This window comes from Phodopus roborovskii, unplaced genomic scaffold, assembly GCF_943737965.1.
Source record: "Phodopus roborovskii unplaced genomic scaffold, PHOROB, whole genome shotgun sequence".
NCBI classification, from domain to species: domain Eukaryota; kingdom Metazoa; phylum Chordata; class Mammalia; order Rodentia; family Cricetidae; genus Phodopus; species Phodopus roborovskii.
This window is the reverse complement of record NW_026125535.1, coordinates 484,251-500,346: the sequence shown is the minus strand read 5'-3', so window position 1 is coordinate 500,346 and position 16,096 is coordinate 484,251. Positions and strand designations below refer to the sequence as shown.

The following is a 16,096-nucleotide window of genomic DNA, read 5'->3' as shown; positions in this document are numbered from 1 at the left end:
AATCTTACCAAGCACTCTTTACTTGCTGAACCTGAAACTATGTTGGTATTCTAAATGGAATAATAAATGCATAATAATCAATGTATGATGTAATATGTGTATGATGCCATAGTACTAAGGTGAATTTAATATGTATTGTCAAGAAAATGTTCTTGTCTCATAGAGTTCCATTAATATACATGGATATTTTATACATGGACTTTAATTTATGAAATGTACTATAAAAGTATTACTTCTAGTTCATAGAAATAAGACATACATTCATTACATCTAATATGATATCCATTTTTAATCTCCATAATAACTTCATGATGCAGGACCGCAAGAAAATTGATGTAGAGAGTATTTTGTTAGTTGCCAAATTGGAATTTCTTTTGAAGTAATAATTTTTTTAAGTTCTCAAAATCCACATTCATAGCTAGTTTTTTTCGTATGGTAACTCTGTATGTGTTCTTCCTGCTTTCCGGCAGGATCTCCAAGGTGAAATTGAAGCTCACACGGATATCTATCACAATCTCGATGAAAATGGCCAAAAAATTTTGAGGTCCCTGGAAGGTTCAGATGAAGCAGCCCTGTTAAAAAGACGTTTGGATACCATGAATTTCAAGTGGAGTGAGCTTCGGAAAAAGTCTCTCAACATCAGGTAGGCAATGATCGTCATGGGGTTGGGAGATCCAGATGTGAATAAAGATGTCAAAATTTTCCTCATTTTACAAGCACAGGTAGCTAATATCTCATATGCATATGCTTATGTAAATCACCCAATTTCAGAATGATTTATTTTATTTTGAATAAGTGAATCATTCATTTTCTTGGAAAGGAAATGATACTTGAGGGTTCAAGTTAGATTAAAATGGGACTGTTTCCTAACCACAGGTGAGATGCATATTAAGACATTAGAGGAAATGTAAATAGGGAGCACAGCGATCCTAATTTCAGAGTCCTCTCTTGTCATACAAAGTGTCATACAAAAAGCAATAAAATTAGTGAATCTTTGTTATGGAATTCTCTTTGGCATTACTCTAAATGCACAACCAAAGGACATACTTTAAAAAGCAGAGCACATTATAATTAACAATTTAAAGACACCCTCACCAGAGTTCCTGCAGCTAAGGAGATTATAGCAATTTTTTTTTTAGCTCCTGTCTCTTACAGTTTATTAAACCACATCCTCTGTAGGTACTCTAAACTTTTTGATTTGTCGCCTACTTTCTTCTTTGTTTCAATACCTTACTTTTAGAAATGAATGTATACATCTTGCATCATTGCTAAAGGTGGTAAAGGGAAGATCTAGGGATCCCTGTACGGCTGAGATAAGTATAAGGAGGGGCCAAAGAGCACAGCTGATCTGTGAAGTGCCCAGTGGTACCTAAGGAGCTGGGGAATGCAAGGAGGAGAAGCAAAGCTTTCTGCTCTTTAATTGACAGGGTTTCCTAATCCACTTATTCTTATAGATATTTTTGTGCTTTCAACAGTTCCTATGAAAGCAGTGGCGGTGAAAAGAGGTAGAAAAGGACAAATGGAATTAATGATAGTTAGAAAAAGAATGTATCTGAGAGTGGGAGTTGTTATTTCCCTGAGGTAGTATTACTACAAAAAAAAATTGTTTTCCCACTTCTTTATAGTTATCCTAAATTATCTGCAATTCTAATATACAACCCTTATAATGAAGAGGAGCACCTGGAATTTTATAAACTTCAAAACTGTTATAAAAACTCAACCCACTATGAAATAATATTAATAATGCTAGCAACTAGCACAAGTTATGTGTTATTTCCCATCCACTGCTCTAAGTATGCCATAGTTTTGACTCATGTAATGTTATAGCAACATTGAAAGGTAGATTTCTATCTCACACTGTCTTAGCATTTGAAGAAAATGAGGGACAGAGAGATTAAATAAGTTTCCAAAAGTTACTTTGTTAGCAAATGGTATGTCTAAGACCTATTCACAGTGAGTCTAACTTTATAATGTGAGCTTTTAACCATCAGAGTATTCTGTGGAGCAGAATAAAGAAGAAAATTTCACAAATAAATGCATCATAATTGAAAAGATCGATTTGATTAACAGATTTCAAAGAAGATAATGAATTTACTTTTACAAATCTTCCCTTAAACTTGCACCAAGCTTCTTAGGTTCTCATCTTCATCTCAGTATTCTGCCTATGAGTTTTTATGTGTACATGTTAGTGATGACTTGGACGCAACAATGGGATATGACATTTTCAAAGGTAGAAAAACTATATTAGCTTCCAATAGTTTCAATTTTAAATAGAGGTTAGAATGCACAATGGCAAAGGCCACATTTGTAGCATTTGTCCTTAAAAAGAATAAAATATGAAGAGAAAACATGTTTCAATGGGTGAGGAAAGAAACATGATTTTCTTTTGAAGAAAAGAGAGAAAAGGGGAATATAACTAAAGCACTCTTGATACCTGTTCTCTCCTTCATGTTAACTTGGTGAAATTTGAACTTAAAAATGGCAAACAGAATTTCAGGCAAAATATGAGCTTTTCATTTTCACAAATTCCCCATATGCAAACATCTGCAGTTTAATTCTTACTGCAATTAAACAGTTACCTTAGCTTGTGCAAGGTGCTTTGAATTCTGCAACTTAAATATTCTGAACAATGGTTGGAGCTTTAAAATAGGTCTGTGTAATAATCGAGAATATGTTATAAGTACCCAATTATAAGAAACAATGAATTCTTTGCATCATATACTTTAGTTTATATTAACACATAACTGGAATAGGGGTATCATTCACTCCATAGCAGAGGCACAGCAGAGATAGTATTAGGGACATTATGCAATAAGATAAAAGAATCTTTGGATAATTGCTCATTGTTATATTTCATAATGAATATCACTACAATTATTTATAAAATGTTTCAAAATATCCTGGAAAAACAACTCTGTTTCTGAAAATTATAGCACATTATGTATTAGAAAATGTAGTGGGTTTATTGTTTTGTGAGGGCTTCTTAAACCATACGTGTATTTCAGAAAATAAGAGTGAGTTGTACAGAATACCATAACTAGGACACAATTTCTATTACAATACTCCTTAGTTCATAAATAATGATCTTGTAAACACATCTTATTCATTTTGTTACTAAACTCTTAATTTTTTTTTGTTATTCCTATGTCACATCCCCACTGTATTTCTGTCTTATCAAGTAACATTCTAGCCCCTCCAAACATGGAACTCCGAGGCAACTAGTTTCTGCTTTCTAATACAGACTTGATTTGCAGCACTTTACTGTCTCTCACACAGTGAGATCTGTGTATGGACATATAATGATTCTTATGCCTAGAACAAATCTCAACTCTTATTCTTTAAATTTGACTCAGATTCTACAATAGGTATTTTCTATTTGTGCTGTCCATTACCACTTCTTTCGAGGACTATTCTAATTTAAATTTCTAGGACTAAGTATATGGCTCAGTGATAGCATGCTTTTCTATCGTGAACAAGATTTTTGGCTCAGCCTACAATACTCACACACACACACACACACACACACACACACAGAGAGAGAGAGAGAGAGAGAGAGAGAGAGAGAGAGAGATAGATAGAGAGAGCATTCTTATGAGTGTTTGTGAGTTGTTTCATGTTTTTTGGTTCCTGTCAAATTAAAGAAAAGATATTGCCAGGTGGTGGTAGCCCTTATTCCAAGTACTCGGGACCCAGAGGCATGCAGATCTCTGAGCTGGAAGTGAGCCTGGTATATAGAGTGAGTTCTAGGACAGCTCAAGTTACACTGAGAAACTATAAAAAAGATGTGCAAAGTTAAATTAGGTTTAAAAGAATATAATCCTTTTATACCAATAATTGAATAATGGTTTTCTCTTCTGATGCTTTTATCAAGTAACATGCAATTTTCGGGAAATTGATTAAGTATATCAGTGCTACGAGACACTTAAATGAAGAGGCTTGACCAGAAAAAGGTGAACTGTTCAGCTTCTCTTTCAATTCTGAAACTCTATTAAATTCTGGCATACTTTTCAAACTCAGATAAGTCATTGTGTTTGTTTGTAGTGCATGTACATGTTTACAAATGTGTATGCACTTGTGCCTGTGGGTATAGCACAGGTGTGCAGAAAGCTACAGGTCAGTGTCATTGTCACTCTCAGTCATTCTCCATATTAGCTTTTTGTTTTTTTAATTTATTTTTTATAACCAAGCCCATTTAAATGAAAACAAACATTTATAGACAATATTTGGGAATTTGGTGCTGTTCTTTCCAAACTACTTCCTGCTGGTAAGGGGCGCTGTCATGGGGGATTCTAAGAAGATGCAGATATCCTGGCTGTAGTCTGTAAAGCTGCTTTGTCCAGCTATTTTGAATGTAGGATCACCTGGTACTCTGTTTCAGGTGGTCTGGCTTGATCAAACCACATTAGTCTGGAAGGAATCCACAGCTATTCATTTTCTGTGGAAACAAATATAGAAATCCTTTTCCCCAGAAACTTGTCCTTGAACTTAAATTTTGGAGTCAAAGCATTTTTTGTTATTTAATTTACCATTTTACATGTGGATCCAAGTTACCTCTCCCTCCCTCCTTTCTTCCCTTCCTCCCTCCCTTTTACCATCCCTGCCCTCTCACATGCACTCTAACCACCCTCCACTCCCATCCCCTCACCCCAATTCCATATGTAGGAGAATTCCATCCAGTTGGGGTCATGTAGATCTGGCAGGTCATGTGAAGTAGGGACTAGGGCTTCTCTCCTGTCTCTAAGTTAAGGCAGTTATCCCTCCATGGGAGATATGTTCCCAAGTTCCTTTTGTCCACCAGGGGTACATCCTGGCTCCACTGTCTGAGGTCCTTTAGACTGCTCAGTCCTTCTGGCTGAGACCCATATTCAGGGGGGGCCTGAGTCAGTCCCATGCTGGCTTCCCAGCTATCAGTCTGGGGGGGCCCGTTAGCTCCTCCTTGTTCAAGTAAGCTGTCTCTATGTGTTTCTGCCACATGGTCTTGTCCTCTCCATCTGCATCTGGGTTCTACTTTGACTTAGTGTTTATGTATGGGTGTTTGCTCCTGTTTCCAACAGGCATTAGATTAGGGCTCCATGGATAAGTTAGTTGTTGATCTCACTCTCCGGGAAGGGCATTTATAGTAGCCTTTCCATGGAGGCTCAAATTGTTAGTTGGCAGCAGTCTTGTAGTTCTCTAGACCTTTCTTTGTGTTCAATTTTATCTTCAAACCAATATTGGCTCCCTCTTTTATGTTCTCTCTCTCTGTCTCTCTGTCTCTGTCTCTCTCTCTCTCTCTCTCTCTCTCTCTCTCTCTCTCTCTCTCTCTCTCTCTCTCTCTCTCTCTTTCCTGTCTTCTATTCCTAACCGGGCTCAATCTTCCTGGTCGCATGTGTTTTCCTTTCCTCCCCCTCGTTTTCTCCTACTTCTCTCTCCAATTGCTGCCCCCCTTCCCCTGTGCTCTGGGGGACTTGTAGGTTATTTATCCTGATCCTTATCATCCCACTCCTGACACCAGATATCTCAGATAAATAAGGATCAGGATAAACAAATAGGCCGAATAGATGTTTATTCAGGGAGAAATAACTTACAACCTAGACAGATGAACACCAGGAAATTCAACCCGATCCTCTCCTCTCTGAGTCACTCCAGCCAGAGAGCTTTCCCCCGCTCTCGTCCGACTTCCTTCCACAGGTCACTTCTGCCCATGGCTCCACTCCCCAATGGGCGTGGTCAGTGCCACAGAAGGACTATCTCACTACAGGTTACCTCTTTCAGGATGGTTTCTTCAAGTGCCATCCACTTGCCTACGAATTTCAAGACACCATTATTTTTTTCTGCAGAGTAGTATTCCATTGTGTAGATGTGCCACATCTTCATTAACAATTCTTCAATTGAGAGGCATCTAGGTTGCTTCCAGGTTCTTGCTATTACAAATAGTGCTGCTATGAACATAGTTGAACAGATGTCCTTGTTGCATGGATGTGAATCCTTTGGGTATATGCCTAAGACGGGGATTGCCAGGTCCTGTGGTAAAGTAATTCCCATTTTCCTGAGGAACCACCATACTCCATATTAATTTTTGAGTCATAATGTCTCACTGAACCTTAAGTGCATCACTTTGGCTAGAATGTGTGTCAAATCACCACAGGGATTCACCTGCCTTTACTTTCCTAGGCCTGGAAATACAGTTCCATGCTACCATGGCTGACTTAATGTAGGTGATAGGGATCCATGCAAACATTCCCATGCTTGTTCAGCAAGAAATTTGCCAATTCATTCCTCTCCCAAGCTCCTTAGCACTGTTTTGCTTTATTAAATATAGTGTTAAAAAGTAAACAGAGAAAAAGTGCTTGAAATTACAGAGAAATAATTTATTACTTCTGTCAAGAAAAATGGATCATCAGTTGCATACTGACTATCTTATCACATGTTGCCCACAAGATGTAATAATAAGTAAATAGTTAGTGGTAGCTCAGTCCCATAAAACAAGATAAAAAAGGTAATCTAGTAATATTTTACATATACATAGAAAATTGTACATATGCATACATACAGAGAGAGAGCAATGAGACTAGCCAATACCAGGATAATGATTAATCAAAGGAAGTGTTTCTTGTGCTTAAATAGCCCATATTCACAATCTTTTACCTTGACTTTAAAACTAATAAGAATTTCAGAAGTGGTCAAGGGATTATTTTTAACAGAAGCAATATTTATGAAAATTTGCTTAATCTCTATTCAGATTTTCCCCAACATGGTTGTGTATACACTTCATTATGAGAGTTACTTATTATGTTATTAATATGACTTCAGCAATGTATATTTTATATATTTATGCTTGGCAGAAAAATGTGTAAATGCTATATAAATTTCATGTTTATTAAATTTTGGACATTAGTTTAAGAGAGAGTACTACTACCATATTCTTGAGAAATAATGAATCTCTTAGTGAGTACTTGGTATTAGCAGTTAAAAAAGAGTGGTTTTTGTTATTTTGCTTTGATTTTTGGTTTTGCTATTGTTGTTGTTTTCTATAGTAGGGAACAGAAAAGAGCTAAAGGAAGAAGAGTCTTTAGACTTTTGAGTGGGAATAAAAGCAACTTGGATACTGAGTAGGTCTGACCTTTTTCTTGCTCTTAGAATATTAATTATGTTGGAAGTTGGAGTTCAAGGCCCAGCTGGAAAAAAAATGTTTACTTCTCTTTGAGCTTAATTCTTTCTCTTTATTTAAAGCCCCACAGCTCTCTCTCTCTCTATTTTTGCAGTTCATTATTTCTACATTCACAACTTTTCTTTGTGTCTGCTTAAGTGTTATTATATTACACAGGGGCACACAGGATGTGCAGGGATGTATCACTAGCTTTATAAAGGAAGTCAAAGTGAAAAAATGAATTTAATAGAACACAATTTGCTTCAAGAATATTTACTTTTCAATGCAAACTTTTATTAAGGATTTCAAACTAGGAATCAACCAAATCACATTTGAAATATCTGTATCTAGAGAAATAACAACCAGTTTATCATCCTGTATGTTTATAGAGTGCTGTCTCAGAAGGCTTCTTTAAATATCATGCAGACTATCTCAATACACCTAAACATCCTATATTACTCTTAAAACCTATAATTTTGAATTTTCTGTCCTTTAAAGATGAGCATTTACCTTTTTAGAGGGTAGTAGCCACTAAGCTCTTGTCATCACTAATAAAGATTAATAGGGAATGGACAGTCACTTTGTACCTCTTCAAACTACCTCTTTTTATTACGTCCTCAATGGGTAGGGCTAAATAAAGTACATTTGACCACTAAGAATGGGTCGTTTTTCTCTTGAATCTATACTATCTGCTTAAAACCAGAATGCTTAAGGGGTTGTCTTATGTAAGGATGACTTGTAATTCTCAATTCCCATGGGTATATGTGACCATATAACAGATATGCTTCAGCAGTTGTCTTTAGATCTCTAGTCCTGCTTTTCTGCAATTGCAAAACAGGGTGTTTGAACTGTAATCTCTAAAGCTTGTCTTAAACTAACATCCATTGCTAACACAAACAAAAACATCTTTCTGAATACAGGGGACAACAGCTACCAAATCCTTTTCTTTCCAGGAGATAGCTTCTCAAACACAAAAACAGGATAATTGTTCAGAAGTATTTGCATAGGTGACCATTAAAATACAACCATTAGCTTCTTCCTCCATATAAATTACAAATGTCTCATTAATATTTCACAAGAATAATATGCTAAAATAAAATATTATTCAGCCTAATACAGTTGTCTTATATTTAGATGGCTTTTAAATCATGTCAAGCAAACTTTTTCCTACGAAGGGTCACACACAGCATTAAAGAACTAACAGTAACTCTGTAAAGAATTATTTCTCATTGTCATTGGAGCTCAGTTGAAGAGCTCTTCTTAAAAAGTACTTCGTAAAAAAATTGTTGAGGTTTTGGAAGCAAGTCCTGTTATTCTATACCCTCATGTACCCTGAATTTGGAGAACTACAACTTCAAAATATTTAGAATTGGATACATTTTTCAATTATCTCCCCCCGAACCCTACATGAAGAAGAAAGGTAGCATCTTCTGGGATGAAAATAAGGATACAGTCATTAGATATGTACTTAAGACAAGCAAGGTATGGTGCTGCACACCATTATTCCCAGCACTCAGAAAGCAGAGGCAGGCAGGTCTCTGTAATGTCACAGCTGGCCTGATATATATATGAAAGCATAGACCAGCCAGGGCTGAGTAGTAAGAAGCTGTTATAAGAAAATTATCAAAAATTTTAAAATTTCAACAAATACCATACCTTAGGACATGTCCTCTCACCCAAATTCTTGATAGTTGCTCATCTCTTCTGGTCCCACGTCATTCTGCTGCTGCCATTAACAGTCTTGATTAGCCTCTCCTCCATGCTTCTTACAGTCTTCATATCTTATGCTCTTAAATTACTGTTAGAAATTTTAGACTTTAATTTCCTGCCTTCACAGCTCTCCCTCCCTTAGAGAACACAAAAGGGTTTGTTGACCAAGTAATCAGTCAGTACCATTTAAACTAGAAGTGGGGTTCTTTTTAATGAAATTTTCAGACTCAGTTCTCTATACAGTAGTCCTAGCTATCCTGGAACTAGTTCTGTCGATCAGGCTGGCCTTAAACTTAAAGAGATCCACCTAACTCTGCTTCCTGGGTGCTGGGATTAAAGGTGTGAAATGGCCCGCATAGAAGTGGTCTCCCCATGGGCAACCTGCCTTGCAATGAGTTCTCTTTTGGAACTATATTAGTTTGCTAAAAATACCAAATAAAAGGAAGACAAGCATTGGACGTGTTCATTCCCTGTCTTTTCTTATTACAAGCCAAATGCCTCACGAAATTAAAGACACTCAATAAATATTTATTTATCCAGTATCATTTCAACTGTTGACTGCTATTCCATATTCCTATGACTGCCTCCATTTCAGTATATCCTGTCTTATAGCTCCTTTCAACTTCCAAGGTACTAAGCTGGAAGTTTCAAACACTGCAGAGAATCCTTGTTACCAGTACTCATTAAATTTCTTACTAGCTAAAATCTTATCAGGGGAAAGTGATCACTGTAAGAGAATAATGAAATAGAAAAATAGAGAACTGATTTTTATATCATATACAATTTGCATGTACTCGTATATTATACTCATAGCATGGTATGGCACTCTTAATTTATTATATAATAATATCATTAAAGAGTTGAACTGTTTAATTTCTCTTACTTGTATTGAAAGTTTACATTTTTAATGTATGTACTTATATCATGTACTATAGAATTCACAGTTTTACAGATTGGGAAATTATAAAGATGAAAGAAAATTTTACAATCAGGTTGTCATTCCAGATAGTTCCATGCATACTCAAGCATGTGTTTACAAATGTATACCTAGCTATAAACAAACATTCTGTAACTCACTTTCTCATTTTCCATATGCATAAACATTTTCCAATGCCATCATACTGGATATTACATAGGAAGTCATTGTATGACATCATCCTTATAGTAGTGATAAATTCTTTAGCAGTGAATATTAACACTGTTTATAGTTTATTATAATCATAAGCAATGCTATAATTAATACTTGCTGCCTATTTTAAGGATTCAGGCATTATGCTGACCTACCTCTGTCATCTGGCAGAATGCACTCAGGTGGTACCTTGGTCAGCCCAGGGTTCCATGGTTATGTAGTATGCACACAGGTGCAAAGGACCCTTTTAAAAGAAAGAACCCTGCCCATCCACACTCTCTTTCTGCTCTCTTTTTTCCCACTCTTTCCCTCTCTTTGCTGTTGTTCCCCTAGGGCAGACAGGGCTTTTCCTATCTCCCTCTTCTCTTCTGTCCTCTCTCTGTCTCTATGTCTCTTTACTCCTTTTCTCTTTTCTTTTTTTCTGTCCCTTTCTAATAAAGTATCTCACTTAGGCTCTGTCCACCTGCCTTGGTCACCCTTGTTCTTTTGCTATAATTATTACCTAATAAACACAAACATGAGACTCAGAGTTCACATGGAGTTTATTGAGAGAGGGGAGAGAAAGGGGGGGTAGCTCTTGGCCAACCGAAAACAGGGGAGAGAGAGAGAAAGAGAGAGAGAGAGAACAAGAGCGAGAGTAAGCGAGCGAGTGAGAGAGACAGAAGGAGAAAGAGGAAGAGAGAAGGAGCAAGAGAGAGAGAGAGAGAGAGAGAGAGAGAGAGAGAGAGAAGGAACAAGGAAAGGCATGCTTGGCAAACTTGCTTTAAAAGGGAAACTTGCTCGTGTGTAACTGAGGCCCCTAGCAGCCAGGTAAAGCTTGAGCAGCCAGGTAAGTCATGACATAGATAAGACATAGCCATGCGCATCCCGCCCATCATCAGGGGGCAGGGTCAGCAGACTGCTGGTTCCCAACAACCCTCACCTGCTTTGAAAACCACCATGGTTCCCCACTGGCTTTATCTTAACACCTATAACTTTGTGGGCTTTTCCAATTGATTTATTCATATTACTCAAATTGAACATTTATTTATGTCTTCATTAGAGTATCTTTTGGAAAATATGAAACCATTTAATTTCAGTAGTAAATATATATTCTGGGAATTCTATGGCCAGAAAAAGAGGTGTGGTAGAAATGTCAGGCTAAGTTACTGAGCAGATAAGGAAAATGTTCTTCTACCTGGCTACTTTGCATTAAATTCCCTGGCAGCCCTGGAGGGTTTAGTGTATTTATATTATAGGCAGCATTAATTTTTAGGAATTAATTAGTGCTTGCTGATCAAATGTAAGTGATTCAACATGATTGCAGATTGACCTGGGGATAAAGCATTGTAACTTTCCCCCTTTGTTTTCTGGATGATGATAGATTTTATTAATTTAGTTTCTCCTCCTCAAGTGAAATGTGGGTTTTATAGCACAGACCATTCATTAGTATTTTCCTACATGGCTTCTAAGGATTAACATGTTCTAAATACAGCTGATAGTAAAGCACTCCATTTCTTGTCTAAATTATTCATTTTACAGGAAGCTTTCTTTTCCATGTGAGGTTTTGTCTCTGCACCTTTTACACAGAGTAAACAATGAGAAAAAAAATGTTGGAACTAGGTGAAAAATCAGTACTAGGTACAGAGGAATAAAGGGTAGAGGGCCAAGAGAAGCATATGGGAAGCAGAGCAGAAAGGAACAGATACCAGAAGGAAGGAGTCAAAGGAAAAGGCTGCTCAGGGAGGAAGAAATAGAAAAGTAGAAATGTGAGGAAAGGCCTTTCCATTTCTCAAAGCAGAAAGAGATCCAGCATGAGTCACAAGGAAGACTGGAAGACTTGGGGGGGGGTTATTACTCACTGGGTCTAAGGACTTTTTATTTATGTATTTATGTATTTATTTATTTATTTATTTATTTTTCTACCAGAAACATTAAATATCATCAGCTGAATGGCTGAAACAAGATAGGTAAACATTTGATTCCAGCATGCAAACTATGCCAAAAGTCTCAGAAATCTGCATGTGAAAAGAAACACATGTCAGAATATGGCCTTGCCTCAAAATTGTCATTGAAATCTCCCCCCACCCCTTGTTTCATGACTTGCAAAATCAGGTAGCTAGATTTTATTGACAGTTATAGTATGTAACTCACAATAGATATGTATCATGGCACTATCCAAACAATACAATGGAATTAACAGAGTCACCAAGTACCGTTCTAGATATCCTGATACAGTATGCTCCTGTTGATTTTTAGGTCCCATTTGGATGCCAGTTCTGACCAGTGGAAGCGTCTGCATCTTTCTCTCCAGGAACTTCTAGTGTGGCTACAGCTGAAAGATGATGAATTGAGCCGGCAGGCACCTATCGGTGGTGATGTCCCAGCAGTTCGGAAGCAGAATGATGTACACAGGGTATGATGATTTAGAGAGTAATGATTTGGGCATAGTAAGCATTAAATGGCTATTTTTAATTGTTTTTATTAAATATTAAATGGGAGAGGAATATTTTAGTCATTTCATCCAATAATTAATTTTGAATAACTGACACCCATTAAATGTCAAAAATATCTGCATTAGTAATATCCCTTTATCTATATTTAAATTCACCTTATCATGGAAATCATTGAATATTTATGAAAGTAGACAGAACACTAAAATAAACATTCATGTGCTTTTCAAGATAGCAACAATCCTCAATTCTTAGGCACTCTTGTTTCTAAACTATGTCTCTATTCATTCCCTTGTCATTTTGAAACAAATCTCAGTCATATTCCATTTATTCCTATTTTAGGAAGTATCTCAAAAAGAGAAGGATTCTTTTTTAAGTAAATATAGCATTGTAGTACTGTAAAATAGCAGTAGTTTAATCACATCAAATATCCATAAGTATTTCAATTTATCACCTATATCACATTTTATTTTTTCTGTTTTATTTTAAAATCAAAATTGGATCCACATATTGCATTTATTTAATTTTTTGTTATAATAGTTACATAATTTCTCCCTTAAATTTCTTTCCTCCAAACCTTCCTTTTTCTCTCTTAAATCCATACCCTCTTTTTTCATTATTTGTTACTGCATGTTTTCATATATTTTTTCCTACAGATAATATGCTCAGTCTGTATAATGTTGCTTGTATATGTATTCAAACCTGACCATATGGAATTGGATAACCAATTGGTGTGTTTATCTCTGGGAATATCTATTTCTCCAATTCTTAGCATATTTTTAGTTTTCTGTGGTTCTTTGTGTGGGGTTGAAGCTTTGTGGGCTTCCTCCTATTCTTTTCAGCATGTCTATTGTTGTTCATGTTTACCTCATGTTTAAGCAATATTAATGACACTTTACAGGTGTAGTTTCAAACATTACTAGTTTATACAATCACACTGCAAGTTCTACTTGCTCTTACAAAAATTCCACCACAATTTCTGCAGTGCTTACTGAATGTTAGATATAGCAGCTATTTTGTAGATATAGCCCATTGGAGGCTACAAGAACTCTGCATTTGGATTGGTTGTGGTTTTCTGTTATTGCCTCAGTCTGTTACTAAAACAAGTTCTTTTGGTTAGAGGTGAGAACTATACTTATCTGTAGATCTAAAGATAAATATTTAGATTAAGGGTTTTGGTAGTTGAGTAAAGTGGTGGTTGTCATTTCTCTTCCATAGTCTATGACTTCACTAGCCCTATGTAGTTGGGCTAAGTTTGTAGTACCAAGTATGGTTTCCACTTATTGATCAGGTCTGAATTCCAGTTGGAGAGCTTTAAGTTACTGCCAAGGAAGAGAAACCATTACTACACCCTTAAGATTATAAGCCATGCTAGTTGTTGTTATCATTCTTAGGTGTTATAGATGGATAGGAGCATTTGTTTCCCTTTGTTGGAAGAATTCTTGTCTATAGTTCAGGGAACAATTCTAACTCAGGGGCCTCTGGTCCCTGTTTCTGAAGTACATGGCATCCTTAGCAGTAGGTATTTAACCTCCAGATCCTGGGGGAAGAGCAACCAAGGACAATAGCCATATTTTGTGTACTTTTGGAGTCTCTTAGACAATCCTGACTATTCTGGCCACTTTTATGTTAACTTGAAATAAGCAGCATCACTAGAGAATAGGGATCCTCAGTTGAGGAAATGCCTTCATAAGATTCAGCTGTAGGCAAACCTGCAGGGCATTTTCTTAATTAGTTATTTATATGGGGAGGCCTGGTCTATATATAATAGGTGGGACCACCCCTGTATAGGTAGATATAGGTTCTAGAAGAAAGCAATCTGGACCAGCCATAAAGAGCAAACCTGTAAGCAGTAACTCTTCATGGCCCATCAGCCCCTGCCTCCACATTTTAGCCCTTCTTGAGTTCATGTCCTGATTTCCTTCAGTGACTATGGTATGGAAGTATAAACCAAATAAAGGTTTTCTTCTCCTGCTTGTTTTTGATCATGGTGTTTTATCACAATAGTAAGCCTAACTGGAAAATGGACCAACAACTCAAAGGAGAGCTTCTCATGTTTGATACTGGGTTTCTTGATAGGTGGTCTATCTCTAGAAGAGAATATTATCAGCCCTAATTTCTTCATTAGCTTTCTCTCTTCACCATTTTTGTATAACTTATATAATATTGAAAGGTAAATATCTCTCTAACATTCAGAATAATTAGTCATTCATTCCTTCTCTAGCATCCTTCACAAGTGGCTAGTTATTTATTTGGGGATATTTATTTTTTTGTTTGTTTTTGCAATTCTGTCTTTTCAAGAAGGTTCTGAATGGGGAAGGCAGAAATTTAGTTTTCTTTACACTTCACATTTTAAAACCATATAGCCTCATGGAGTATCTAATTCCTAAGTGTTTTATTTTTTTTTCAAATGGAAGAAAAAGGTTCACAAACACAAATCAACATCCAGCAAAAATGAATTACCTTCAAATGATAAAACCTTGATAAAATGGTAACATTTATCTGTTCAGTTTTTAAAAGAATGATCTCTCTGGAGACTCAGCCAAAGGTACCATCTTCATGAAAGGCCAGGTACTTATGTTGTCCAGAGAAGAGGACACAGGAATTCACAAAAATGAAAGAAAATATGAAGGCCCAGCAGTCATTTTTTTATTTAATTTAATTTAATTTAATTAACTTTATCAATTTATTTTACATACCAACCACAGTTTCCTTTCTGTCCTCTCCTCCATTTCATTCCCAGCAATCCCAACTACCCTCTTTCCCCAATCTACTCCTCTTCAGTCTCCTTTCAGAAAGGGGCGGGCCTCCTATGGGCTTGAACAAAGCAGGGCATATCAAGTTGAGGTAAGACTGAGCTCCTCCCCCTGCATACATGCTGGAAGTAATCCAGCATGGGGAACAAGTTCCCAAAAGCCAGCGAAGTATCAGGGATAGGGCTGACCCAGATGTCTTTGAAAGACATGCTAAGAAAGCTGTCTTTCTCTTTGACTATTTTCATATGATTCAGATTACTAAATTTATGTAACAAGTGGAAATTTAATACTGCTACATTTTTAAATGTCCTAATTTGAGCAGACCCATATATATATATATATATATATATATATATATATATATATATATATCTGAAGATTTCTTGTTTTTAAAGATGTGTTTTACATAATATATTTTGATCAGATTCTCTTTACCTTCTCTAAACTGACTCAGATTCTTCTTGCCTCCCTACAAACTCAAATTCGTGTTTCTCTCTATGTCAAAATATTTAGAAAAACTCTAGAATAACCAAAACAAATTAAGAAAAAGGCAATACCAAAACAAAACAAAAGTGCTCAAGGAAAAAAAATGGAGTCTATTTGTGTTGGTCATTTACTCTGAAGCATAGTGCCTGGCTTGGATCCTGTTTGATATACCCAGTGTCACTCCACAACCACTGGATAAAACAGATATCCTGTCCAAGCAGCTGTCAGTTGCCAGTATCTTCTTGTATAAACATGGGATTTTTGTCTACTTTCCATTTTTAGTGTGGGATTTTTTTTGGTTTGAACCTGTGCAGGTCTTGGGTGTGTTGTCACATTCTCTGTGAACTCATATGGTTACCAGTCCTGTTGTGTCTAGAAGAATCTACTTCATTGGAGTCCTCCACTACCTCTGGCTCTTATGACCTTTCCTCATGCTCTTATGCATGATCATTTT

General features: G+C 36.4%; 1 protein-coding gene across 1 annotated transcript in view; it reads left to right on the top strand.

Moving 5' to 3' along the window:
* Nucleotides 1-470: 470 nt before the first annotated feature.
* LOC127216135 (dystrophin) overlaps nt 471-16,096 on the top strand; it is a gene marked incomplete at its 5' end in the record, with an annotated part of 426,838 nt that continues 411,212 nt past the window's right edge. Inside the window, 2 exons of the mRNA XM_051176680.1 lie at nt 471-643; nt 12,207-12,363. Of these exons, the coding sequence (XP_051032637.1) occupies nt 471-643; nt 12,207-12,363 (330 nt within the window). The remainder of the gene's footprint in view (nt 644-12,206; nt 12,364-16,096) is intronic.